Genomic DNA, 27,933 nt, shown 5'->3' on the forward strand with positions numbered 1-27,933 from the left:
GGGTGGAGCTGTTAAAATAGGGTGCTGGGAGAGAACACTCTTCTGTTCCTGAAAAGCATCGCAACCGCCATCCTGCAGAGAATCTTGCAAGGTTTAAAGCAGGGCGGGTAAGACTGCTATCCTGGAAGGACAGAAGGCTGCCCTTTTCTTTCCAGTCAAGCCCCTTAAACTCGTTCCATTTAAATCAGCCCAGCTGAACCGTGCGCGTTTGGGAAGAAAGAGACTTGGACAGCCTTCTGGACAGCGGCCAGCGAGGACCAGCAGCGGCCCACCCAGCTGAACTCGAAGTATCAGCACCATTAAGAGTTCAACCCCTTTTAAACATTTCCCCCTTGCACCTTCAACCGAAACGGCACAAACCAAGAGCCCCCCCTCCCTCCCCCAGGAACAGGACAATGGGTTCTGTAAATTTATAACTCCCCTTTATTTTCACTGAAAAGATACAGAAAATAAACATCAATAATAGAAAGTCAATAGAACCGATATATCAAAAAGCCGCTCAGGGGGCACAGCAGCAGGGCAGACCAGAACTCCTGGTAGCAAGACCACAAAGCACACTGACCAATACGTAGTGTTGCTGGCAAGGTCACAGGGGGCGTGGGGCCCAGATGTCCAACTTGGGGAGAACAAGCTTAAAAAAAAAAAACTACAAAAAGTCTTTTTACACGTTTAACAGATGACACATTTTCGATGCCAGTTCAGGAACATTCGTAATACTCTTCACATCTGACGACTTGCACATTTTAAGGCAGACAAACTGCAGGTCTTGCCAGGGGCCTTTTAGATGGTCAGTTTCAGGACGCGGTTTTGAATGACAGAAAAAACCCTGAGGGAGAGGGGGCGGCAGCTGGTGAAGAACAGCTTAGATCTGTCTACTCGGGGAAACGGTTCTCATCTGTTGAGGAGAGAAAAGGCTTCTGCCGTTTCAAAAGCAACAGGCACCACCCATTAGCAACACCGACCTTTCAATCACATTTTCCCACAGCTTCTGAATTTGACTTCGCAAATAAAACCGTTCTGTGGCTTAGAAGATCTTCCCGCGATTCAGAGGATCTCGGAAGCCCAAACTACCCATTACAGGGGAAAATAAAAAGATTTACAAATCGGGTTTCCATCCACAGCTTGAAATTAAATGACCTATGCCCCATTAGGCCCTAATGAGTAATTTTAGAAAGATCCCAGGGGGTTCATTTTTCATTGCAAACCAGGACTGGGGAGGATCGCCTCTTCGGATCACAAAATTACCAAGGAAGCCGTGTTTTTACAACAATGAAAAACCAAACATCTCACTAGGAAACAATATACACATAACTGACCCCCCCCCCAAAAAAACAACCAGGAGTCCTAAGCTAGGACAGCAAACTCAAGTTGCAATTTGCAAGCTAGAAGACAAAAGAGGTCGATGTCAGGGTGAGATTTACAGGGAAGAAACACGGGATTGATCAGTTTACCTGGGACTGGGCTGGGAATGCCGACACTGTTCCTCAGTACAGCACCCCCGTCATGCTCAGACCTCCACAGCAGAATAATTACACACACACACACACAGGGGTCTTCCGGTGTTTCAAGTCTAAAACCAACTCGAAAGAGCGCCACGTTCATCAGGTCTAAGACTGTTCCACACAGGAGGACTCTCCTCCCTCGTGAAAGACTCTGCAAGAGGGCCTCGAGGGTATGGGACCAGTATACTGGTTTCACCACCACACTCCAAACCTTTAGAGAACAGCGTGGTGATGTCAACGTTAAAAGTTTCCCCTTTTAAAAATGCCCTGTGTGGAAATCCAGTATTTACATCGTGTTGTTTTTTTCTAAAAACAGTTGCGTTAAGGTCAGAGTCCGCACATCTGCTCCACCCGGGGGTGGGAGGGTGGAAGGAGGGGGGGCAGCTTAGTTCTGGGGGGGCGGAGGAGGGGGCGCAGGGGGCATCCCAAAGGGTGGCATCCCGGGGACCCCCATCCCCATCATCGTGACGAAGTTGGAAGGATCCATGGGGGGCGGGGGAGGAGGGGGGGCGTACATCATGCCCGCAGAGCCCGGAGGAGGAGGGGGGGGGGGGGGAGGGGCGCCGGGGGGCAGAGGAGGCTGGACTCCCGGCGGCGGGGGCACCAGGGAGGGGTTCCCCATGGGAGGCGGGGGCTGGGCGGAGGACCCCGAGGACTGCTGCTGCTGCTGCTGCTGTTGTTGTTGCTGTTGCTGTTGCTGCTGCCAAGGGGGCAGGTTTCCAGAGCCCGGAGAAGAGGTGGTGATGGTGTCTACAGAGCGGAAAACAAGGATCGATGGTCAAGCATGAGGAAAACAGAGAGACTCGCCAATCTAGTACCAAGTCTGATGTATTTAAGGCTTTAAATAATCGAGTCTCTTCGGTGATCATGAATATGCCAGTTCCGCTTGACTGTACTAGAAGGTCAACTGCTACAGTCACTTCCAATAAGGAGCACACAGTACGGACTTTGAAAAATTGAGGACAAAAAATACCATAAGGAGCTGAAAGCTCTTTGAACCAGAAGCCGACGGCCACCACGCCGGCTTCTCCAACTCAATCCCCGAGAGCCCTGCCACCCGAGAACCGCCTGGCTGGGGCGAACGAAGCAGGCTGGCTGCACCAAAGGGGGGGTGGGGGACTTACTCTGTTGCCATGGCAGCGGTGCGCTGGTGGCCATGCTGCTGGTCGGAGGCGGAGGGGGAGCTTGCTGCTGCCACGGAGGGAGCGGCGCTGAAGGCGGCGGCGGCGGCTGGCTATTGGGAGGTGGAGGAGGGGGCATCAGACCCATTGGAGGCGGCAGCAGGCCTAGAGGGCAGAGGAGAGAGAGAACCGTCTTTAGGAGCTCAGAAGGCTCAGAGGAGCTGGCAGGGCCTTCCTGCATCCCCTCGGAATCCTTACTGGGATGCGCCAAGTCCGGGCCGTCTGCACAGCGAGAGGCGGGGCTGTAGTCCTAAATTCACAGGCCAGTTATTTTAAAATTCTTCCATCTCGGAACGCAGCAGAAATCCCTGATCCCTGTTGCCATGCTCCCGAGAGTTCGCACGAACTGCGACGTGAAGCAGCCCTTCCTGCTCACTGTAATGTACTGAGATGTACGAGTGGATAAGTACAGGTTGTGCAGCAGACATTTCACCGCAGAAATGTTCCAGCGTGATCCGCAGGCAGAGTTAACCAGTGAGCAGTATTTGCCAGTGAAACCGTCTTGGAGAGGAGAGCAGTATTTCTACTGGATTAGAAGAGCTGGACTCACAAGCCTGCTTGTTCACTGTGTCGCAGGGCCGGACACCTGAATCCCAGAACATGGCGCTGAGCAGACCTGGAAACTTCCTGCGTTTCGCAACGTAAATGGGAGGTTTTACCCGTTACGGTGGACATTTTACCGTTCTTGTGGCTTGAAACGCGCACATCACTGCTAATCCTTTTAACCCCAAAACATAAAAATACCCTTGCAGTTCCCCTTTGACCTGGGGCAGGTATAGCCCCACCTCCTTTCAGTGTAATCAAAAACAGGGAAAGAATAACCGGTATCGAAGGAGCTCGCTCGACCTTCCTTGCTGGGAGAATAACCGTGCAAAGCCAACCCGACCACCACATTAGTTTTCAGACTTTTCACACATGGGGGCGACAGGCCTAAAGCTTCTTTCTGAGGTACCACACCGCATAGCGCTCACAGAATCCAGTTTCATTACCCCAAGAAGTCTCACCCATATGGGGGTGTCCGTGTGGCCCAGGACCCTGGTTCATCGGAGGAGGGGGGGGCTGCATCCAAGGAGGAGGGGGCCCGTTGGGGTTGGGCGGCATGGGTGGGCCGCCCATGCCCATCGGCGGCGGGAAGTTGTGATGCCCTCCCGGGCCGCCGTGGCCGCCATGGCCGCCATGCATGCTGGGAAAGTGCCTGTTCTCAGACGGGCCGGAGTTCATCCAGGGCGGCCGGTTCTTCTCAAAAAACAAAACCAAAAATAATGTCAAATTTCACAAGGAAAAACCCTCAAAAATAGATCTGCAACTACGAAGATTTCAGCAACGCCAGCAAGCACCAGGAAGTAGCGGAGAGGAAGAGCACCGTCCAGTCACGGGTGGCCGAGGCGCACGGGCTCACCTGCTGGGGCTGGTTGCCGCCGGGGCCCGAGCCCCGATGGCCGCCGTGGTGCGGGGCGTTGGAGTGGCCGCCCGAAGAGGACGGAACGGGAGCTTCGCCCAGCTCCGCCATCAGGGACAGGTACTCCTTGTCCATCCGGGCCTTGTCCTGGGCCGACTGCGGCTCCCCCGGCCTGGAGGCGAAAGAGCTGCTCACAGGTTAGACCAGGCGCCACAGAGAACCTGGCACGCTGGTGGAAACTGGGTTGCTCTGGGACAAAACTACTACACCCTATTATCTACAGTCATCAGTATCTATATCACTAAGTCCACTGCATTCAGCGTCAGAGGAGAGCTCTCCTGCCTGAAAACTGGGATGGTATTACACGTATTCCAACTCCCCCTGCAATACACACCCCAGTCTCTGTTTAGGCCGTTCTTATAAAAGGCCTGACATAGGAGATTCCCAGTATTTAATCCCAGCGAGTCCACAGGTGTGTCACTTAGCAAGTACACCTGCCGTGACAGTTACGTTGGCCTTTCGAGCACTAAAACAGACACGATGATAAACCCGAGGTAGCTTCCTGACGACGGGGCCCCAGGACCTACCTGGTGAACTTGCAGTCAGAGGAGATGTGCCCTGCGCCACCACACTTGGTGCAGACCGTCGTGTTGGTGATGCTGCGCGGCTCCGAGCTCTGCCACGGCCTCAGGATCCTGCAAAACAAGACCGGTCACCTTCCGCATGCCAGCCCCCAGCAGGACTCCTGGCTCAACGCCGCTCTTCGCGAGAGCGTTTTACAACCTCAGAAGGACAGCTTGAAACGTGTGCTGTCCATCACAAGACAACTATCATTATTTTTGCATGAAAGCACAAAGATTCTGGGTATTGACCACTCAGGACAGACAACAGATCCTCAACTGGGCAGCACAGTGGTGAGCACTGCTGCCTCGCGGCACGGGCTTCGATGCCAGACCTGGGGTGCTGTCTGCATGGAGCGTGTACGTTCTCCCTGTGCTCGTGTGGGTCTCCTCCGGGTGCTCCCACAGTCCAGAAACATGCTGGGAGCTTAACTGGCTTCTGGGAAAGCTGGCCCTGGTGCAAGTGTGTGTGTGTGTGTGTGTGTGTGTGTCTGGCCTGTAATGGACTGCCGTCCCACCCAGGGTGTACCCCACCCTGAGCCCGCTGCTTGACGGGACTCCCCCTGTGTCCCCCGAATGGGATGAGAATGGAAGAACCGATCTATAAGCTCCGGCAAGCCACCGGTGTGTAACCCTCTGCCTCACGACTCCGTGTGAGAAAACGGGGGGGGGATAGGTACCGGTTGTCGTCCTCCCGCAGGGTGCCGTTGAGTCTCGCCAGCTCCCTCAGCTGCATCTTGCGCAGGTCGTTCTGGTCCTCGGGGGTCTCGATGCCTTGCTTGAGGATGTTGCGGATCTGAAACGCAGGAGGAGGAGGGGGGTGTGAACAGGGTCACCACCGCCGGCTCGCGGGGACACATCCGAGGTTCGAGCCCACCCCAGAAAAAAAAAAAAAACCTTTTCAACTTGGCGTTAACGCCTACATTTTTTCTAAAAAGGCGTTTTCCCCAAGATGATCCCGAAGCACCCATGGCGAGTGATATGAATCACGGGGTGTCTGAAGCACCTCGAATTCAAACGGAGGAAAGCCCCGAGCGTCGGCGCCGCCCACCTGCTCGACGGCCTTCTTGACGTTCTCCATGGTGTTGGCGGTGACCAGGGCGTGCAACGGCTCGTCCTCCCCGGGCAGCATCTGGCCATCCTTGCGGCCCACCTTGCCCTCCTTCACCGAGCCCTTCCCCCGGATCATGATCTTGGCACTGCACTCCTTCTCGATGTTCTTCAGGGTGTTGCCGCTGCAGGACAACGAGCGCGAGTAAGATACTTCGAGAACCACAGTCATAGCAGGAGCTACGTTATAATCATAATAATAATAATAATTGGTTACACTTATATAGCGCTTTTCTGGACACTCCACTCAAAGCGCTTTACAGGTCATGGGGATCCCCTCCACCCCCACCAGTGTGCACCCCCACCTGGATGATGCGACGGCAGCCATAGTGCGCCAGTCCGCTCCCCACACCCCAGCTCTCAGTGGGGAGGAGAGTAGAGTGATGGAGCCAGTTCAGAGAGGGGGGTTATTAGGAGGCCGTGATGGGTAAAGGCCAGGGGGGAAATTTGGCCAGGACACCGGGGTGACACCCCTACTCTTCTCGAGAGACACCCTGGGATTTTTAATGACCACAGAGAGTCAGGACCTCGGTTTGACGTCTCATCCGAAGGACGGTGCCTGTTTACAGTACAGTGTCCCCGTCACTATACTGGGGCATCAGGACCCACATGAGCCACAGGGTGAGCGCCCCCTGCTGGCCCCACTAACACCTCTTCCAGCAGCAACCTCAGCTCTCCCAGGAGTCTCCCCTCCAGGTACTGGCCAGGCTCACACTGCTGGGCTCCAGTGGGGCTGCCAGTGGTGAGTTGCAGGGTGATATGGCTGCTGGCTATGTTATTACTTTCACATTGTCTATTGTTTGTTTGTACACTGTCTTGATGCACTGTTTGCACTTTGTCTTGTTTTTTACACTTGTTTTACAAATCGAGAGACTTTCTGTGAGTAAGAATTCCAGTACCAGTACCGGTTACATATGGCAATAAAGTTCAAGTTCAAGTTCAAGCTGGGGTACAGTCTGAAACGGCACAGGCTTTAACCATCCCACAACTGTTGTGCGGGACGCGAGAGCAACTCTGTCTCTCTGAAACAAATTTTCAGGGTCACGAGATGAGCTCCTAAGAGACAAAAGGCAGGAAGTGGTCCCTGACGGGAACGTCTCATACTACGGTTTAAGTTGTGGGAAACAAAACAGCTGGCTGAGAGAAACCCGGCTAACAAAGCCAAGGTCCGAACGATCCACTTAACCACCGCCCTTAACCTGTTCTTACCGTGGTCCGATCAGCAGGCCCACAAAGTTGATTTCGGGATACTCGTCCTGGGGAATCATCACCTTGTCACTGACGCGGGTGGCAGGGGGCCTGCAGACAGGGGTGGCCGAACACGGGAGAAACGTTAGCAAACGGACAGAAAAACAGAGCTCGAAACCCAATGACGTATAAACCCCACCCACCACCACCACCACCACCACCACCCAGCCCGACAGAGGCGACCTTCGCTTCTGTGTGAAGCGAGGGCGTCAACAACTTGAGTGACGCAGGGTAACAGAAGGGAGGGGGGAGAAACAGCGCAGGCTGGAAGCCTCTTTGAGGACTGGTTTTCTCAGGCCAACACGAACGCCGTGTTCCAAGACCGAGCTTCCAATAACCACAAAAGGGGGTCAACTCCAAAACGGCGCCTATCGGCGAGCATCCGTGAGCAACGCCACAGCCCCTCTCACGCAACGACGACGACGACAGCGAGGCTCCAGAGCAAAAGGCAGCGGGTAACGGGGTCTGACAAGGGCGTACTTGTAATCCGCGGGGGGCTTGAACTCGGGGTTCAGGCCCACCATCTCCTGGATGAGCAGGTGCCGCTCCTCCTCCAGCTTCTTGCGGGTGCGGTACTCCCGCGTGTTCAGCCTCTTGCCCTCGCTGTTGTAGATGGGCTCCGGCGAGGGGGACCTGCGGGAGACCGGGGGGAGGGGGAGGGTGGGAAGAGGAACGGAGAGAGGTGAGAGACCGTTAATATCCCCTTCTCTGCAAGCAACGACATTCATGTTAAAAAAAAAAGCACACACTCCCTATGACTGGCTAGCCTAGAATCCGAACTCTTCTGTAAGCAAGGCACCTTTTCGCTCAACTCCAGAGAAGAGGAAAGACAACGCGTGTACAATTGATCTTAAAGGAGGGAGGAGGGAGGGGGTGGGCAAATGCAAGGAATACAGCGGTGAGCATGTCGAGACTGAACAGAAGGGTAACATGGGCACACTGTTACTCTCCTGGTAGCGGGTGCGATATGCAGCTAACACCCACCGTACAGTACGTGCGGGGGCCGGGGGGGCAATATCAGCACTTTTAAAATAAAAAACAGGAAACAAATGAAGGATCTGGAACCAATCGGGGGGGGGAGGGGGGGGGGGGACCTAGTGCCCCCTGCAGGAAATCAACCGCTATAGCTGGGGAACGGGTCTCGAACAAGGGGGAGGAGGCTTCATTTTCCGGGATGTTTTCATTCCGTTCATCAACCCCCCCCCAGCGCAGCTGGCTGGCCAAACTCGGGCTGCTAAGCTCAGGAGCCCTTCCATCAAGCATCAATGCCCCCCCCACCCCCCCAGGCCGGGACAGGCCCCTCATTACAGCCCCACACGTCCGACCGGGCCCGCGCGCAGCGGGGGGGTGTGGGGCCGGCAGCACGACGCATGCCAGAGGGGAGGGCTCGCACCCACACTCTTCCTCTCTGCCCCACGACTCATCCCGTGTACAGGATTCCAACGAGGCATCGAGAAGAAGAGCAAAATAAAGGCGTTTAAACACAAAAATGATTAATCCTCCAGGGAAGGGGGAGGGGGGGGGGGTTTGGGAGTCGGGGGAAATCCGACCAGTAAGAAGGTTGCGATATTTTAGTTATGAATAGGTTAAACCAGGCTCTTACTCCACCACCTCGAATGCTGAACCCTGTGTCTCACACGATTCTCTGTGCAAAAGGCTCTGCGCTTGAAAAAGGTTAGAGTGGGGGAATTTGGTTAGAGAGAAAAAAAGTTAAATTTCCTTTTAGGTTCTGTGCTCTGCTTTGTCCTGCGCACACCTTTCCCCAAAAGGAGCAGTTCTGATTTTTACGGTCCGGCGCACGGAGACCGTTAAGGAGAAGGAGGAGGAGGAGGAGGAGGAGGAGGAAAAAAAAAAGTTTTCCCTTGAACGAGTCTTGAAAATCCAACGGTGACAACCTGGAAAACCCTGCTTTCAACCAGGCTACAGTTACGTCACTGTTCTCTCTAACCAGGAAAGATCCGAGAGGAGTTTCGGGTGGGTTCCCCAGAGAAAATTACAAAAGCCTCTTTTTGCGGCCGCTGAAAATTTAGGAACAGGCTCTTAGCGTTTCCCTAAAGAGGTTACGCTGCAAAACGGGATTACTTAGCGAAAAAGAGAAATATATTAGACGTCATCCTCTTCTGTGCGGTCTCTCCTAAATTACACAATATAACAAGGGCGCACAAATCCAGATGCACAAGCGCGAGCTCTCACCCCAGCTCCAGTCTGAAATGCTATAAATCAAGCAAGTCCTTCAGGCCATTAGACCGACTCATGAACCTGAAAGAAAGTGGATCCAAACAAGAGGGCTGGACTTCTGAACCCTTGTTATATAAAAGCACCGAGGTCAAACATCTATTTAAGATGGGGGAAAATGTGACCAGATTTCAGACCGCTCTGGGAGGAATCTTGAATTACAACTCCGCTTCATGACCCTTTAAAGCAAAGATAGTGGATTTGCCTGGGAGACGTCATTTTTATTCTCTAAGCTATTATATAGGATCTGATATCCATTCAAGAAAATCTTTGAATTTCCCCTGGAGAAAATATCATTATGTATTAAGGGATCATAACAAAACGATCACATCTAACAATTTAATGAACCCCCCCCCCCATTAAAATGAGCTAAAAACATAACCCTAGAACACCGAAATATTACTCTGCAGAAAATATATTCATTCCTATAACATCACACAAAGATCTAATGACAAAACAAATCTTCAATGTTATCAAATACAAGCACTTAACTAATCTATTCAAATACAGTAAGAATTGATCCTGTTCGTTTAAAACTAATACCTGTACCATGTTGAAGGAGTTGTACTCAAACAGTGAAACCAACAGAAATTTGAGATATTAAATCCAGGCTTTAAAAGATTTAAAAGCAGAAAATGCAGTTGGGGGGAAAAAAAACAAATTCACCTTGTAATATTTCAGACCTCTAAAGAGTCAGGCACATAGCCACTGTACCAGTCCTGGACTCTGCCTACTCAATGTGTTCTCTGCTTTCATACAACGCCTTCAAAATGCCTTGATGACCTTTTCCTGAATGATCACTTCATACCAGTACTAAGATCGCTCGAGCCCAGAACTGTAACCCCAAGCCCACAAATTAGTGCGAAATAATTTCTATGAAACGAGAACAACGCTGTTCTTCATTTCCACATTGTTTTTGAATTATTTTTTAATGGTGAAAGTTAGATAAAGCTCAGCAAGTCCATTCCTTCCAAAAGGAACAGCATGACACACAATGATTTCAGTGCTCCTCCCTGAATCACGCACACGTCTACAGAATTAACAGCTAGACTGAAATTACACAGAGCCGTCACTGAGCTGCTTCAAATAAGCCAATTTTGTTTCCAGTGACGAGCAATTTTAGTTTTAAAGGCTCTTGCACTTTTCTGTTTGCTGTGCTACAAGGAATTACATGTGCCGCAGTTCCACCAGTGTGCTCACAACTGCAGACACCCTAGAAGGGTGCTTAATTTAATCCAGGATTTAGAAGCGCCTCTCTCGCAGAAGGTGGGTGAACTGAACCGCACCACCCTGATGGACTTCCCAATCCCCTGGCTTAGTGCTCTTCTCACCCAGCTCTGAAAGCCCCGCAGAGAAGCACCTGCTCTATAGGACTGAAAAGGTCAGCCGTGCCCAACGTATCGAGCACAAGAGGCAGAAGAGCTGGTGGTCTCAGTTCATTTGTTACAGAGCAGGTATGGAGCCGCCAGGCTCCCCGATACAAAGTCCATAAAGAAGTCAGCGTTTATAATCTAGCAGGATCAGCAGGTTTCATGAGTTCAATAAGACCGGTTCTTTGAACAAGACAAAAAAACCAGGACAGCAAGACAATCATTTCTCTTCAGGGCTGGAAATTCCTTGAAGCACAGAAAACTAAGTGTCAATAGCTTCGTGCGATTAGAATTATGATCCTGATATGGACAAACATTTATGCTCAAAAATAGTTTGATCCACAAATTGAGCCGATGGCCCATCGTGTCTACAACATGCTTTTATTAAAAATTTGGAAGACATATATAGACAGGAACATTGAGTTCCTAAATTAATGACCTGGTTTTACTAATATCGTCCTCTTACTTCTCTATGTTTGCTAAGCCTGTTTCCTAATCCTAACATGTAACAGCAAACTCAGAACTAATAAAGTATTGCTGTATGAAAGACCCCGAGAATGAAAGCACAGTCAAATGTCAGAGCAGCTCAAGCACTGCCTGTTCAGCATCAGTTCTAAAACTGTAAGAGCAACTGCGTGCACAACCATATTTTTAATCTAGAGCAGAAGATAGCCAGGTGGACATGCAGAATAGTCACGTTCAGGACTGTGAACATCCTTGGAAGCAGTACACATTTTGAACCACTAGGGGCTGCTGTTGCTTTGACAAGACAGGTCAGAAGCAAGTCCCCATTCAGTAGACTTGACTATTCAGGATGCTGCATATTGCAGGACAGCTAAAATGGAGAAGCAGAGGAATAAAGCTTTTCAAGACAAAAACCAGGTCATTAATAGAATAAGATCTGGATATTCTTAACACTCCAGGCTCAACTGATAACTTAAGCCCAGTCAATTCTATACCTGTCTTAACACCCCAATCAGAGAAAGCATTCATGAACATTTGGCTTTATTAAACAAAAAGGTAAAAATGTTACTGTTCGTGGGTTAAAAGCTTTGCCCAACCTGTCCTCAGGGTTAAGAGGGATTCCCAGGTCTCCTGTACGCAGTTTACGAGTCAGGTCTTCGATCTGCAGTTGGACTGGAAGAAATCAGGTTAGGAAAGAAAACAAGAAGGATGGAAAGAGATGGTTACCAGCACAAAAAACAGCTCTAACACACGGAGAAAACTAACGAGCACTGTCATGTCTTTGCAAGTAGTAACGCACAAGTTTAAAAACGGGAGGACAAGAAAAGAATTAAAGTTGTCTGCAGTTCCTAAGAGATTTAACCCTTCCCCCACCACTGGGGCACCGTGGGCAGAGAGCTCCAAACAGCAAAGGGGACAGAGTGTGAAAAGGGACACTTCCTAAAACCCACTGAGAAGCCAACAGCCCGCTGCCTTTACAGAGCACAGGCTCAAGGCTGCTTTCCTACATCACCATTCGCTCAACTCCACTTCAGACAACAGAGCTGAGGAGCCACTGAGGCCAGGGAGGGGAAGCCAGTTTCGCCTCCCAGTCCTGGGAGAAGGGTTAAAGCAAAGCCACATCTCAACAGCAACAGTAGGACAGGGTTCCATGTAAGGCCAGCCAGTTGTTTTAAAGGACATCTCCCCCCCTCGCACCCCGAATTACAGGTGCCTGTGCATCCCAGGTGACAGCTGAAAGGAGCCCTTTCACATTTGATCACTGGTTAAAAACACACCAATTCAAACTAAGGAGAAAGACCCAAATGGCTATAGCCTTTAGAGGGAAGCCTGAAAGGTATATTCTAAAAAGCATTCATGGAGAACTAGCCATCTGTCACTGCGAGCTTTCTACATTGTTTCTGTTCCACTTGAGCTGAAAAGGACTATAGTATTCAGTAGTAGGCTGAACAGGTGAATGTCTTTTTAAAACCACATGCAGGTTATTGCGTTTACACTAAAGACTGAAACCTGCATTTGGGCTGCACATCCAATATCATATCAGCAGGTGAAACTTAAATGTCTACAGTTACTGTGTAACAAGTGACTGAGGCAAAAAAATATTAATAGCAATTTTAGTCTTTGGTTATTAAAACATACCGGTGAGCCCCCTTTAAAAACAAGTCTCATATCACTGTCAAGGGAGGAAAAAAGTAAGCCAATTGTTAACCCTTTATCAACATTGAGAAGTGTGATCAAAAGGGTTTTACAGCCACGGTTCAAGTGAAACCTCCGCTACTGTACTGTAATGAACAGAACCATCACACTGGAACATGTAAAACAAATACTCTTCGCACTAATGTAACAAGTGAAACCTCAGTACTTATTTGAAATAAATATAAAACCACAAATGACCAGGGGAACAAAAGTGAGCAACATCCAAATGAACAAAAAAAAGGTTAAATGTTTACATACCAAAGGAAGGCCAACCATTTAAATCTGAACAATATCAATAACTCCGCGACCGAGCAGTTACACACCAGCAACTTACCTGCTGTTCAAGCTGCCAGGCAGCCTGACCAGTCACTAGAACACTGAACGTCTGATTTAAGCCAAATACCCTACTCATTGACGGTCATCGGCTAACAGGGTGATAGATGCAATGGAAAAAGAGCTGCCGTTTTGTCTGCCAGTGAACATTAACACAAGTCCTTAAGGCTCCCCATCGAGCAGCCCACACGGCTGATAAAAGCCCAGATCAGTCCTCGACTGGCCCTTTGAAACATGCACTGCTGGATGCCTTTAATTCTCGTAGCTCATCCTTAAAATGAGGTTCCATGGAACCTTTCCCCAGACCCATTTCCATCCCGCCATCACGGAGCTCACGAACTGAACGATGCTTTGGCGTCGCTGCGGTTGGAGGATCGATTCTAAGACCGGCGAACAGAGCAAGCGCTCCGTAACCAGCCGTGAACTCCATGGGGGGGGGGGGTGGAAAACAGCCGGGGCTGCCGGCGCGGGCGGGTCTCTGCCGCAAAAACCCACGCCTCTCGAGCCACATGCAGAAGGGTTTCTCTCTGGGCAGCAGTGGGTGTCCAGTGGTAGGCAGACCTCAAGGCCGCAAACTGCCTCTCCCCCCGGTGAGGAGCACGGCACGGCGCACGCGTCTGCAGTGGTTTCGCATTCCGCATCGGCGCTCGGCACACCCGGCAGGAATGGGAAACGCACGGCTGAGACTCTTATCAGTAAGAACGTCCCCGAAACGGGAAAACTGACCGAAGCTGAAATTAAGGGAAAGCCATGAGCCAGGCCTATATTTAATGCGAGCCAATAGAAATCTGTTCTGCGTACACAATGGAGCCCTCGACTGCTTGCATCCCTCTGTACAGCTGGGCATCTTTAAGATGTGATCTCAGTTGCTGGTTGAGTGGAGTTATTTACGCTGGAAGCCTCCTCTGGCTTTGGAAGGTTTTACACCGAGCCCCTCGGCTCTTTCAAGCGCCTGGTCTCTAGACTCTAGACTCGCCCATGCCACAAAAACAAAACCTGGTGTTTCGGTGGCGATTTCCGTCTCAGAGTCGTCTTTTAGGAAACGCCCCGAGGGTTTTACTTGGGCTTGGGCTGGTGACCCACCGAGACCAGCGCACTTGGGTATTGGACTGCCCACACCCTGAATTTCAGGACACGTTCTTACTGATAAACCTAGCTGTGTCAGCTGCAGGTCATACAGCTCCGCAGTGCAAACCAGGGGGCACGTGTTAGGAAACCTTGCACGCACAAACACACACACAGAAAAATCAACGGACAGAACGACAGATGCACCTCTCCTAGAACGAGCAGCGCTTCGGAAGAGAGACAGCACTCTGCCTGGTTCACCTCGGCTGACTGGGCAGAGAGACAGCCCGTGCGGGCAGGATACGGAGGAGGCCGGGAGAGGACAGTTACCTATGTATGCTCTTTCCTGCTCTCGCGTGAGCCCGGGCGGAATCACGGTCGGCATGCCTGGGATCACCGTCTTCTGGTCCGGAGTCTCGCTGCTCCAGCGGCTCCGCTTGCGTTTCTTCTGGCCGAAGTCTGAGGAGGGAGAAAGAGGAAGCGTTCAGACTCCTCTCTGCGCGGTGCAGACTGGTCTTCATTCAGCCTCGTTACCGTGTCCCGTCACTCCAGCAGCCCAATGGCACGGGCAGGGTCTGTGCCTTTTCAAACAGAAACTACATGGAAGTGCACGGAAAACAAAAGGACAGAAGGCATCTCTTTACCCAGAGGGTGGTGGGGGTGCGGAACAAGCCTCCCAGCCATCCTGTTGAAGCCGATGCCCTGGTCTCTTTCAAGAAACAGCTGGATAAGATCCTCAGATCAATTAGCTACTAACGACCCCAGGGACCCCCTTTGACTTGGAACCATTGTCTCAATGAGCAGGCTGACCACAATGACCATGTCCCACACTTGTAAAGAAACCCACCAAAGGTCACATAAGGGGTCCTTTATTGCATTCAAGTTTGCAGGTGCAATCCAGGGGTGAAATACAGGGCTCAAGCCGAGGTGTCCCCCGAGATCCTGGGATTTGAACCCGTGAACACCCAGATACCTCCCACACAGCCACGCAAGGCGCCGCGAAACAAACTGCAGCGTCTCTCCACAGCCTTTCCACACCGGCTCGAGCGCCGTTATTCACTAGAAACAAACCTCCCTTCAGCGTTTTAACCCAAACGCAGAGCCACCTTGTACCGACCTGACCAACAGTGACGTTCTGGTCCAGATGCTCTCGGAGGTCCCCGGGCTTGTGCCCGTCTGATTCAAGAAAAACCCGCGCCGCGCACACAACGCCCACAGAGCCGAGCCTTTCACCTCCTGCGCGTTTTGCTGCAAACGTGCAGCGTGAGGCCTCGTTGCTGTCGTTCACGCCAGTTCTTACAAGCCACAGTTTAATAACCAAGCAGTCAGGACTGTAGTTTCACACCCCATCCTGCCACTGTGCTGAGGCATTCTGGTCCCGAGGGAAGAGGGTAAGGAACCGGTCCATCAGAACCCCTCTCAGTGGGAACCTGGTTTTCCTAGTGCTTTCAGATTACAACCAGCCTAACTTAGTCCATGAGACCATGCGACGGCGGAGTTAACTTCCTGCACCTATGGGACCCATTCACCTATGGGAATATGGGACCCAAGCCTTATCCTCGCCTGGCTTTTTAGCCCCACGTGAAAAATAGGATTCAGACCTCTTTTCTCACCTTAGAAACACTGCCCGCATAAGGCCATCTCTATCAATCAATGCATCTACAGCAACTCTTTGGATCCTTAACACTCTTCTCAGTAAGTTTAAATACATCCAAGACTCTGCATATATCACCCCTACACTTAACTGTCTACATTGGTGTGCCCATAAAGTCACGACTTACTGACTTGCAAGGCTCTGAATGATCTGGCTCAATCACGCATCTCCGACCGTGTTCACACTCCCCCCCGCAGGCGGCGATCAGCTGAGGCCGGTCCTCAGCTCAGCGGACCCGGGACGAAAATCTCTAAACATCTTTAAACGTAACTCCCGACTGCCATTTTCTCCCACACGTACCAAGCCCGAGAAGCACCACAGCCTTTCCCCCGGACAGCATACATCCAGAAATCAGAATATTTGGGTTCCCCGAAAAAAAAAAAAGAAGAAAAAAACCGTAACGAATCCTTAGCAAGGGCGTGAGGGAATAGCGATATTCCGGGGCGAAATAAGACAGTACCTCAACGCAAAGAGTTTCAAGAAACGCTACACCGAGCCACCTGGCCGGCCCACACGCCTGCGCAGTTTATACCAGCCGCGTTGCGCACATGGGCAGAATATTTTCTGTGCCTCGTCTTTACTCGCTCGGACTTCCCGCGAAACGACATCCCACACGTCTCCCCGCGACCTTTTACCCCGAGCGCCCCCCGTAACGGGCGGCAACGCGGTAACTTCCGCCGCAGGCCCCCCGCCGCATCCCCGGGCTCGCGTACTCACCTCCGCCCCCCGACTGCGGCTGCATCCCGGCTGCCGGCTGCTGAGGCGGCGGCGGCGGCGGCGGAGGAGGAGGAGGAGGAAACGAGGCCCCCGCCGCGGGCTGGGGGAACTGGTGGCCCGGCGGGAAAGGCACGGGAGGCGGCGGCGGCTGCTGGAAATTAGGAGGAGGCGGGAAAGGCACAGGCGGGCCCGGCGGAGCCATGAGACCCGCTCCAGGCCCGGCTTCGAAACCTCGCTTGGCGCCGATACTGGGGTGCAGCTTTCCTAGCGGGGTAGCGTTAGCTCCCGTTGCCATTTCCCGAGGAAACTAAGAAATGAAATAATAAAAGGCTACGATAACGTCAGCGGAAACGGTTTTAAAAAAAAATAACAGGTTTCAAACACCGTTTTTTTTCCCCTCACTAAACTCAACGGAATGAGAACCTCCAGAACCTTCTCACGAGAGCGTCCTCGGCATGGCGTCCTCGAGCTTACACAAAGGAGGAACAACAACCCCTCCGCGCCGCCCCATTGGCGGAAGCCGACGTCAATCTGACGCCCCGCTCGTTTTCATTGGCCCGTGTGCGAGAACTCCCCCCTCGAGCCCTCGCGCTGCCTCCGTTCTCTGGGGTCGAAAGCGGATCGGTTGCCTCGGACGTCAGTCACAGGGCATCCGGACGGCGATTGGTCCAGAGAAAAGCCTCGACGCCTGCGCCCGCTCCCATTTGTTCGCCGCTCACGGAAGGGGGCGGGATTTAGAGTGGAAGTCTTCCCGTTGGAAGTCGAACGTTTCGCGTTAAATCGTGGGTCAGCGATTAAAATGGGTCGTTTCAATAAAAATGTAAAAAAAAACAGTTTTCTTTGCAACCAGAGAGTCTTGAGTGGTGATTCTCAATAATATTTTACAAAGAAAACAAATTAAGGGAGGCTAGGATTTTCCACCAAGATACAGATTAACATTTAAAACTGGCCTACGTATCAAAAGACCATCTTTTCTTGGAAAAAAAAACGAATTTTAAAATTAGCCGTTCCATAATACGCACTAAATCACAATCACATCGCTTTCTTTCGTTTGCATAAGAACTACATAGCTACAATGCATTTTCTTTGGTAGAAACTATTTTGTTTTGGAAATCCATAAAAAAAAGTAAACATTTCAAACGTTTACCTTACAGGCCGGCTAAGAGTTTTTCCAATCGAAATCTATTGGTTTGTGTTGCGACTGATCACTTTATCCCTATCCCTGCAAGCAACAGGTGCAGTTTGGAGAGTACACTCTCTACAGAACACCAGTCCATGACAGGACACGGACACACACCAATTAACCCACCAGCCTGCCTTTGGCCTGTGGGAGAAAACCCCTTCGAACAGGGGGAGAACATGCAAACTCCACCCAGACAGCCCCCCCAGGCCTCGAACCCAGGGCCCCAGCGCCGCCAGGCAGCAGGACTGACCACAGCTCCACCCTGCCTATACGACCAGTGCCAACTGAAACCCTGCTCGATCATCCGGCTCGGTCCGGTCTTTTTCCTCAAGCGGTCAGTCCTTAAGGTCAAAAACTGTCCCGGGTTCAAGCAAGTCTCGCCCACTCAGTAATCGAGGTCGTGTCCGACCGAAAAGACACGCAGCTGATTCAGGGCGGCCTGACCAGGCACAGGCTCGTACTAGGCCCTCCTGGTACCCCGGAATCGGCAGAGATTTGATGCCCCGTCACAAAAACGTTAGGAGCTGAAAGAAAATTTAACAGCACAGTGGGGGGAGGTGTAACCCTTCGGCCCTGGAGCGCTAGTAAACCTGCGGGCCTTCAAACTGGCTCTCCCCAAGTTCACTCACAGCCTTCCCTCCTCTCTAAGAGAAACCTCCACATGCAGTACCCCCCCCACCCCGACAACGCAACCGATCCTGGGGGGTACAGGACAAAGAAGGCTGGGGAACATCGGCAGGTCACTGGCCAGTCCATTGGTAGCCTCAGTTAAGAGAAACGGGTGCTTACAGAAACGGCAAATCACACCAGTAAAAGGACTCAATGGTAGCCCCCCCCACCCCTTCCCAATTATCCGTGTCTTAAAGGATCACGCACGGCTGCCGTGATATTTCGAGCGACTCTCGCGTCGTCCTTGCGCGTTCAGCACGCCCCCGGGAGAAGCCCGAGACCCATCTCCCACGGCAGCGGACCATCGGGTATCGAAGTCCCAGACCGGGCGACCGAGCGCCTGCAGGTAACCAAGCATATCTCCCCCCCCCCGCCCCCCAACACTGACCGGCGTCTTGAGAAACGGGCGATTTCAGGGTGACCCGTTAACCCTGCTGGACCGAGAGCTCTGCAGCACCAGGGCCGCAGACCTGCGGGGCAAGACGGGCAGGAAGAGAAACGGAACAGGGTCCCCGGGCCCCCCGAGCTGCCCAGCCTGGTCCTGGACACCCCCCACGGCGCTGGGTCCCTTTCCAGATCGGCCGGAGCTCCACGTTGAAGCCGTTATCGCCCAGGGCCGCCGCCGCCGCCGTGCGACTAACCCCGAGCCTGCCTCGCGGGAGGAACGTGGGCCCCCCATCTTTAATCAAAGCCCCTCGGATCTTTCGGGGACCCCCGCTTCCTTCCCTCTCTCGCCGCGAGGCAGACGCAGCGGGCCGTCCGCCAGAGGAGGTTCCGAAGGACTCCCAAGACGGATCGCCAAGCGCCGACGGCGGGTTCACCCCCCCCTCCCCTCCAAAAAAAAAACAAAACAAAAAAAATACACACAAGAGGGAAAAAGCCACACTCGGTTCTGGGGTTTTTTTTTTCTTTCAATTTTTATTTAAAAAAAAAAAGGTTAAAACATACAGAGACAGGACCCGTCCCGTGCGCCAAGCGTGGGGCCGTTCGGAACGCGGGGCGATCTTCTACACAAAAAAAACAAAAGCAGCGTGGAGAGGGCGGTGGCGCCTGGGGGGGGTGGGGGCTCGCCGAGCTTCGGTGCCGACGGGAGGCAGGAGCTGGCTCGGACCGAGGCCTACCTACGACTGTGCTGCCCCGCGGGACAGAGACCCCGCTATCGACCTGAACGCCTGCGACGCTCGCCGCCGGTATGCGTGTGCGTATATACGCGCGCACACGCGAGACTCTCTTGTGGGCAACCCCGAGATCTGCTTCACGTCTATCAGGACCCACACCTGGAAATACGCCAGGGCGTATTCAAGAAACACCTGCCTGGAGAGAGCACATACTCTTCTCCCCCGCCCCCCCCCTCCCACCTCCTGTCCCCGAAGAGCTGTCCAGCAGGGTTAAGAGGTCTCTTCTCAAGAGAGGGCTTCAGCCCGGCCGATGGAGCAATTAGCGCGTGCCACCAGCTCGTTAAAAAGCCTGGGGGGCTGGGAGGGAAACCCCCTTTAGGCCCGGGAGGGGCGAAAAGACGCGGGCACCTCGTCGATTACAAGTGGGGGCGTTTCCCCCCAGCTCCGACCGATGCAGACCGCGATCAAAGGGGGGGCTTAATGGCCACCCCCCCGTCTCGATTTTCCGGCATGAGTTCGGGGGAGGGTCAAACGCAGAGCAGGCCCGCCCACGAGAGCCCAGCCTTCTGCCCTGCAATACCGCCCAAGACGAGATACACCACTGGCGGCCATCGACGCCCGAGACCAGCGGGGCTCATCCCTCGAAAGGGACAGGGGACGCTCCTCCAGTCCGCCGAAACAACAGGGATATCGCTACCGCGGCAAACACTGAGGGTGGAGAAAGTTAAAACCCCCAATATCAGTCTAACTAGATTCTTTACAACGGGGGGGGGTAGGGGACGAAAACTAGCCTGACGCCCGTCTCATCTCGAGAGCTGCAGCTCTTCGCTGGCTTGCAAAGCAAAATAATTAAAAAAAACAAACAAACACACGGGCTTCTGGGAAACCCCCAAAAAAAACAAGAGGGCGAAATTGGTCAGTTCAAAAACCGGACTGGTTACGCACGGCGAGGCGCCCCCGCGATATACCGCCGGTCCTGCCCGCGCCGCCGCCGCCGCCGCCGACACGAGACCCGCGAGAACAAGCAAAGAGCCGGGGGGGGAGGGGGGGAGGCGCAGGTCGAGGGTCGCGGCCGGAGATCGTCAAGGACAGAGACACGCGCACCTGGAACGAGAACAAGACCAGACCGGCGTCAGCGCACAGCCAGCGGGCGTGGGGGGAGAGGGGGGGCGGCCGCAACAGGATCACAAAAACAGAGCGCCCCCCTCCCCCACACACACACCCCCCCCGTCCCCCCACCACCCTCCCGCGGCAAAACACGAGCCGCCCCTCTCTCATGAGGCTCCGGCCCCTTGCCCGCCCCCCCCTGGAGGCCGGCGCAACCCCTTTCTTTGACAAGATGCAAAAGCCCCCCTTTGTCCGACTCTCGACGTCACGCCAGGTGTCTACACCCGGCTCACACGTCCACCCAGAGCCACTCCACGCCGGCGCGGGCGACTGCGGATCTATTTTCCTCTGCACGCGTGGGATTTGAACCCGCAACCTTGCCGTGCCGGTGGTCCGGAGCCTTGACAGCAGCCCACAAGGTTTAAAAAGGGGGAGAAGCCCCCCCCCCCAGCTGCTCCGGGCATTCCTCCTCTCCTTCTCCCAGTGCCGGGCCAATCCGATAAGGAGCACGGCACTCTGGTCGACCCGTCAAAGCCAAATCTGAACCGCTAACTCTTCAAAAGCCCCCTCCGCCCCTCCCTTCCACCCCAAACCCTCGGCCCTCCAAAACAGGGGTCCCCAGTCCCGGTGCCGGTGACCCCACACACCTGCTGGTCTGCAAACCCTCCCGCCTTCGTCAGAACACTGGTGGCCCGACTGGATCTAACGAGGTGCCGCACTGGGATAGCTGCATTTTGCTTCCAGGCACATGTCTGGGATTGTTTTTCCCTACAGCTCCAGCATGTGTACGAGCTGGGAGGGGGGGAGGGACAAAGAGATCAGGATCCTCCTGCTACCGTGGACACAGACCTGCAGGCGTGGGGGGTCACCGGGACCAGCACTGGGGGACCCGGGGCTCAAGATGGCGCTCACCTTGCAGTGCGGGGAGGGGTGAGAAGAGCAGGGGGGTCAGTACGTGTAGTGGGCCCGCTCGGCGTAGGGGTCCCTGGGCCTCTGCACGTCGTACACGGTGCCGCCGGCGCCTCTGGACAGGGAGGAGACCGGGGACAGCCGCGAGCGCTCGTACGTGTACCCCTCGGCCACCTGGGGCGCCCGCCGGACGGGGCTGCGGTCCCGCGCGTAGTACGAGGAGCCGGGCACGGGGGGCGGGGGCAGGGGCCGCCGCTCGTAGGGGTCGAGGGCGGAGGCGGAGGCCAGGCGCCCGTCTCTCATGGCGGCGGCGGCGGCGGAGGACGCGGGCGGCGGGGGAGGGGGGGGAGGAGGAGGGGGAGGGGGGATGGGGGCCACCCGCCGGTCCTCATAGTACCCCGCGCCGTACGGGCGGGCCCGGTACTTCTCGTAGAAGTCCACCACGCCGTAGGGGTCCCTCTCCTCGTACCCCGAGCGCCGCACCGGGTAGGCGGGGGCGGCGCCGTAGCCCGCGCTGTTCCCGGCCAGGTCGCCTCCGTACACCCTGGCCAGGTTCGGGTCCGCGCCGACACCGTAACCCGCCGGGGCGCCGTAGGCGGCCGCCGGGGCGCCGTAGGCAGCAGCCGCCGCCGCCGCAGCCGCCGCGGCCGCCGCCGCGCCGTCGTACGCCGCCCCCCTCCCGTAACCGGGGGCGGCGCCGTAGCCCGCCCCCCCGCCGAAGCCGTGGGCGGGGCCGTAGCCGCCGCTGAAGCCCGGGGGGAAGCCCCGCCCCCGGGCCGCGGCGGCGCCGGCGCCAGCGCCGAACCTCGCGTGGCCGAAGCCGTTCGCCCCCGGGCCCATCGAACCGTCCGCAAAGGAGCCGTTCTGGTCCAGCGGGCACTCTTTGGACCAGTGGCCTTCTTGACCGCACCGATAACAACCCGTCCTCTCTCCCATCCCGGGCGCGGTTCGCAGGCGGCTGGTCGAAAGCTTCACGCTCATCAGTTTGCCTTGAAAGAGAGAGACGCAAGACAAGGTTGGCCAGACACTCGCGACACGGACACGCGGCCGGACTCGGCAGCAACGGTGCAAGGCACTCTGGGAACTCTTACACATGACAAAGGGAGAAACACACTCTCGTCACAAACACACTCCTGACTGGAGCAATGCCGCAAGGCACTCTGGGAACTCACACGTGACAAAGGGAGAAACACTCTCCTCACAAACACACTCCTGACTCGGCAGCAACGCTGCAAGGCACTCTGGGAACTCACATGTGACAAAGGGAGACACTCTTCACAAACACACTCCTGACTGGAGCAACGCTGCAAGGCACTCTGGGAACTCTTACACGTGACAAAGGGAGACACACTCTCATCACAAACACTCCGGACTGGAGCAACGCTGCAAGGCACTCTGGGAACTCACACGTGACAAAGGGAGAAACAAACTCTCATCACAAACACACTCCTGACTGGAGCAAGGCTGCAAGGCACTCTGGGAACTCACAGGTGACAAAGGGAGAAACACGCTCTCGTCACAAACACACTCCTAACTGGAGCAAGGCTGCAAGGCACTCTGGGAACTCTTACACGTGACAAAGGGAGACACACTCATCACAAACACTCCTGACTGGAGCAACGCTGCAAGGCACTCTGGGTACTTACACGTGACAAAGGGAGACACACTCTCATCACAAACACTCCTGACTGGAGCAACGCTGCAAGGCACTCTGGGTACTCTTACACGTGACAAAGGGAGACACACTCTCATCACAAACACTCCTGACTGGAGCAACGCTCCAAGGCACTCTGGGTACTCTTACACGTGACAAAGGGAGAGACACTCTCATCACAAACACTCCTGACTGGAGCAACGCTGCAAGGCACTCTGGGTACTCTTACACGTGACAAAGGGAGACACTCTCATCACAAACACTCCTGACTGGAGCAACGCTGCAAGGCACTCTGGGTACTCTTACACATGACAAAGGGAGACACGCTCTCGTCACAAACACACTCCTGACTGGAGCAATGCTGCAAGGCACTCTGGGAACTCTCGCATGTGGTAAAGGGAAACCGTTTATCGGTGTAAACAAATCGCAAGGGACCGCAAGATCACGTCCGTGTGGGCGAGGGCCGGGACCGCGATTCGCCGACAGTCGTTTCAGGAACCGGATAAGGTCTGGGGTTGTTTTTTGGGGCCACAAGTGCTGTTCACGGGTCAGAACGTGACTTCCGACTGGCCCCTGCCCCCCACTCCCCCCTGCCCCCACCACGGCTCAGCACGGTAGGGCCCGCGGCAGATTCCGGCACCCGTTTCCCGGCACACACTCCCGAACGGAAGAGCCGTTTCCACGGACCGAGTTCGCCAGATTCGGGGAGGAGGGCGGGGGTACAGACTAGCGGGAGGCCAACGTCTCGTCCGCGCCTCGACGGCCGACGGCGCCGCCAGCGTTTACCACATGAAGTTACCGCAAAGCCCCAGAAACATTCCTTCCAAAAAAAAAAACGAGGACAAAGAATGGGGGGTGGGGGGAGTAGGGGGACAGACAGACGACCCCCCCCGTGGAGTCTTCACACCTAGGGCTCCCCACCCCGCGGCTGACATCCAAACCCACACAAGACCCGCGGGGGAAAAAAAGCCATTTCAAACAAAAACCAAACGATTTCCTTGAACTTCCCTTTCACCGAAAGGAAACCCTTAACAGCCAACGGCAATGCCCCGGAATACCACACTCATCGCCCTGGACGCTATTTGTTCTTCCGGAATTTCGGAATGCGCGGCCCACAGGTGGTGCAGTGGCGTGCGTCTCGTGGGCCGTACGGTGCGAGTAAGCATCCCGATCTCCTCGACCGCTCCCTCCCGGCCCCGTCCGATCCCGGGGGCGGACAGAAACCTCCGAGGGCTGGGAGCGCGACGGGAGAAAACCTGGGGAGGTTTTGCTGCAGCCACACCTCCACCCCCCGTCCCTGGGAAGGTACGCCCCACTCCCCCCCCCCCGTCCCCAGGATGGTAGGCCCCACTCCCCCCCCCCGTCCCTGGGAAGGTACGCCCCACTCCTCCCCCCCTGTCCCCAGGATGGTAGGCCCCACTCCCCCCCCCCCTGGGAAGGTACGCCCCACTCCTACACCCACTCCCTCACCAGTCCCTGGGATGGTACACACCAGACCTTCACACCCCCCCCCCCCAATCATATCCGTCACTGGGATGGTACGCTCCACACCTCCACCCCCCCCCCCCCCCAACCCGTCTGTGGGATTGTACACCCCACCCCTACCCACCCTCAGACCACAAACACAGGAAGGCCAGGAGACCCCGACTACGACCCCCAGCACTACGGGGCAGCTGGCCCCCAATCCGCCCGCGGCTCGTCACCTTGGAAGGCCGTGTTGTCCAGCCCGTTGATGGCCTCCATGGCGTCCTCGGCCCGCTCCATGTGCACGAAGGCGTAGTCCTTGACGATGTCGCACTCCACCACGGGGCCGTACTCCTCGAACTTGGCCCGCAGCTCCTGGTTGGTGCAGCTGCTGCTGATGTTGCCCACGTGCAGCTTGGTGGAGGCCTTGGCCTTGCCCCGGCTGATCTCCACGTTCATGGGCTGCCCGTTGAGCTCGTAGTGGTGCAGGTTGCGGATGGCCTCGTCGGCCTCCGCCTTGGTCTCCATGTGCACGAAGCCGTAGTTCTTCACGATGTCGCACTCCGAGATCTTGCCGTACTGGGAGAAGAGGGCACGCAGCTCCTCGGCCGTGGTGTCGGGCGACAGGTTGCCCACGAAGATCTTCACCATGGTGAGTCTTTCCTCTGGCGCTCTGCGGGAAGGGAAGCAGGGGGGTGGGGGAGAGGTTAGGGACCAACGCAGGGATCTGAAGCCCCGCTGCAAAACAGCAGACAGCATAAACTGCAGGGGACTCCTGGCCTCTGAAGAGCGCCTTTCAACCCTAACTGCTTTACATACAGACGCCCGGTGCTCATTCTTCACCAGTAGCCCCCAGCTGGGAGGCGCGCAGTGATCCTTCTGCACCAGCAGCCCCCTAGCTGGGAGACGCATAGTGGTCATTCTGCACCAGCAGCCCCCACCTGGGAGACACACAGTGATCATTCTGCACTGGCAGCCCCCACCTGGGAGACACAGCAGATCATGGGGAGGGGAGAGAAACTGCTTCGCCTGTTGAATGTATTGGGACTGAACTGCACAGGCCCAGAGCGGAGTTCAGCCAGGACACTGGAATAAACACCCTACTGTTACCAACAGTCCTGAGATCTTTAATACCCCAGTGGTCCAAACCTTCACGTCTCGCCTGAAGAGTGGCACCTACTACGGCACACTGTCCCCTCGCCATACGGGAGGGGGTAATTACTGGGAAATTCTGGTTCAGCAGGGAAAACGGCTCCTACTGGTCCACCAACACTATACACACCACAGCGCAGGAGGGTGAGGACTATCTGGACACAAGTCATACGCATTGCTATCAAAACACAACAACTCGCGCATACACACAGAAACGCAAAGACGTGAACTGAACACATTCAAACGTTAAAACCACCAGCAAAACACAATCCAGGGGAGACAAATGACTTTTTAAAAAAAAAAACCCAGGCCGATGCTTTTATCCAAATCACCACACACGTGTTCCCATGTATAGGAGCTGGGGTTTTTCCTGGAGAGTTTTCCCCGAGTGTGGCACCTTGCTCAAGGGTACGACAGCAGGGTCTCGCCTGGTATTTGAACCCACACCCTTCCAGTTACGAGCCCGTTGTCGTTACACAAAGGGCGGTGGGGGGGTGGAACAGGCCTACCCAGCCACACTATTCGGAGCCGACAGCCGGGCTGCTTAAAAAAAAAAGCGCATGGGTGAGACCGGCCATTTCGCCCGGCTCCTTTGTCACGATACTGAGCGATCCAAGCCCCCCCCCCGCCCCCCCCAAAAAACTACCCCCCACCCAACATCGTGCAAGCTTTGTGCAACACAGCCGGCCTGACCTAATTCTGTGGGCGCAAATCTACCGGGAACAGACTTCCAACAGCAGGAAAAGTAGCAGCGCGCCGGCGAAAAGTTGCGTGTGCCGCGCATCTTCCCAGAACAAGAAAATACCCTTTTTGGATTCCGTGCAAGTATTATTTTTGCTTTAAATCGCCCATCAGGAGCGACGATGAGTGACCCATTAACCAAGCGCGCCCAGACCCAGGTACAGCGGCCGTAGCCCCCTCTAAGCCGGCTGGACTCCGGTGCACCGGGGTGGACGGTGAAACTCCGGGTCCAGAACAATGCAGCAGCAGCAGCAGAGGCACACGGGCCTCATGGCGAGGGGCAGGTCCCCCAGGCAGCGAGAAACAAGCCTACCGCCCCCCGATTCACTCACACAATCACACACAACTGAACACCTAAGTACGATAACGCACGTCCGCCATAAAAATATAATAATCGTGGAATATTGTCTGCGTGCAATGCCCAGGGAGAGACTGGCTCCCTCCCGCCAGGGAACTCGGACGACCTTAACGCGGTGCGCCCGCCATCTCCTACCCGCCGGGGAAAGCGCTTTTAAAAACCCCAAAAAAGCGGCCGAGGACACACAGTATGCAAACGTTTTAAGCGCAGAAAACAATAAACCGGCGGTTCAGCCCGTCTCACCCTCCCTCCTCCTCTCCTCCTCCTCCTCCGCTCACTTACAAAAACAAAACCGTTTTCTTTCCCGGCGCGGCTCCAAGACGACTCCGGCGATCGCGGGGGGCTCTATCGCAACCAAATCCCGACTTTCCGTTTTATGCCTGTTTTTTTTAAGACGAGGCCTCAATGACTGAATTTTTATTTAAAAAAAGAAAGCTACCTTAAGTTTTGCGCACACACACACACAAAAAATGGCCTCTCCCGCTCAGCTCGGTCTGTTATAAGCAAAGCCAACATCCGCCACGGCGCAGCAGTAGCGGCGGCGGCAGCAGCAGCAAATGGCGTCGCTTCCGCGCACGTACGCCGCACGTAGCCCGTGCGTCGCTTGACGCCGCGTCGTGCGCCGGAAGTGGGGAAAGCGGGGGGCGGGAAAGCGGTCTTCGAGCTCTTCAAAATGGCGGACTGTGCGGTGGAAGTTCTTTTTTTTTTTTTAAAGCGTCGCCACAATAACAAAAACAAGAAACAAAATGCATACAGTATACACAAGCATACATATACCAGAATCAGGGGGGGCATACCACGATTGCTCTTTACGAAACAAGATGAAACAAAGTCAATAAAGATAAAATACGCACATACGGTTTCATGTCCTTACATTTAGAAATTATATCTGAAGGTATGCCCTCTTAGGAAAGGTATGTCTCTTTTGAAATGTTCAAAGGTGGGCCTCTTCTCAGACCATTTCATTTCATGTATAGATTAACG

At 54.7% G+C, this 27,933-nt stretch overlaps 2 protein-coding genes across 10 annotated transcripts in view; both read right to left on the reverse strand.

The window, feature by feature from the left end:
- Positions 1–27,933, reverse strand: part of LOC148646663 (uncharacterized) — a 139,013-nt gene that overhangs the window by 100,291 nt on the left and 10,789 nt on the right. The window lies entirely within an intron of this gene.
- sf1 (splicing factor 1) lies at positions 401–27,537 on the reverse strand. 9 transcript variants are annotated; one of them, XM_088609052.1, is made up of 13 exons: positions 27,389–27,534; positions 24,938–25,371; positions 14,554–14,682; positions 11,727–11,802; positions 7,541–7,693; positions 7,022–7,111; positions 5,754–5,937; positions 5,383–5,498; positions 4,670–4,777; positions 4,083–4,269; positions 3,688–3,919; positions 2,627–2,788; positions 401–2,252 (listed from the first exon to the last, which is right to left on the reverse strand). In XM_088609052.1, the coding sequence occupies exons 1-13, from the start codon at positions 27,463–27,465 to the stop codon at positions 1,888–1,890; spliced, it is 2,313 nt and encodes a 770-aa protein (XP_088465178.1). In that variant the 5' UTR covers positions 27,466–27,534; the 3' UTR covers positions 401–1,887. The 9 variants fall into 9 exon arrangements, with proteins under 9 accessions (XP_088465178.1, XP_088465176.1, XP_088465177.1 ...); XM_088609050.1 differs by having other exon boundaries at positions 3,673–3,919; XM_088609051.1 differs by having other exon boundaries at positions 3,688–3,922.

This window comes from Lepisosteus platostomus, chromosome 16, assembly GCF_059453375.1.
Source record: "Lepisosteus platostomus isolate fLepPlt1 chromosome 16, fLepPlt1.hap1, whole genome shotgun sequence".
Classification (NCBI taxonomy): Eukaryota; Metazoa; Chordata; class Actinopteri; order Semionotiformes; family Lepisosteidae; genus Lepisosteus; species Lepisosteus platostomus.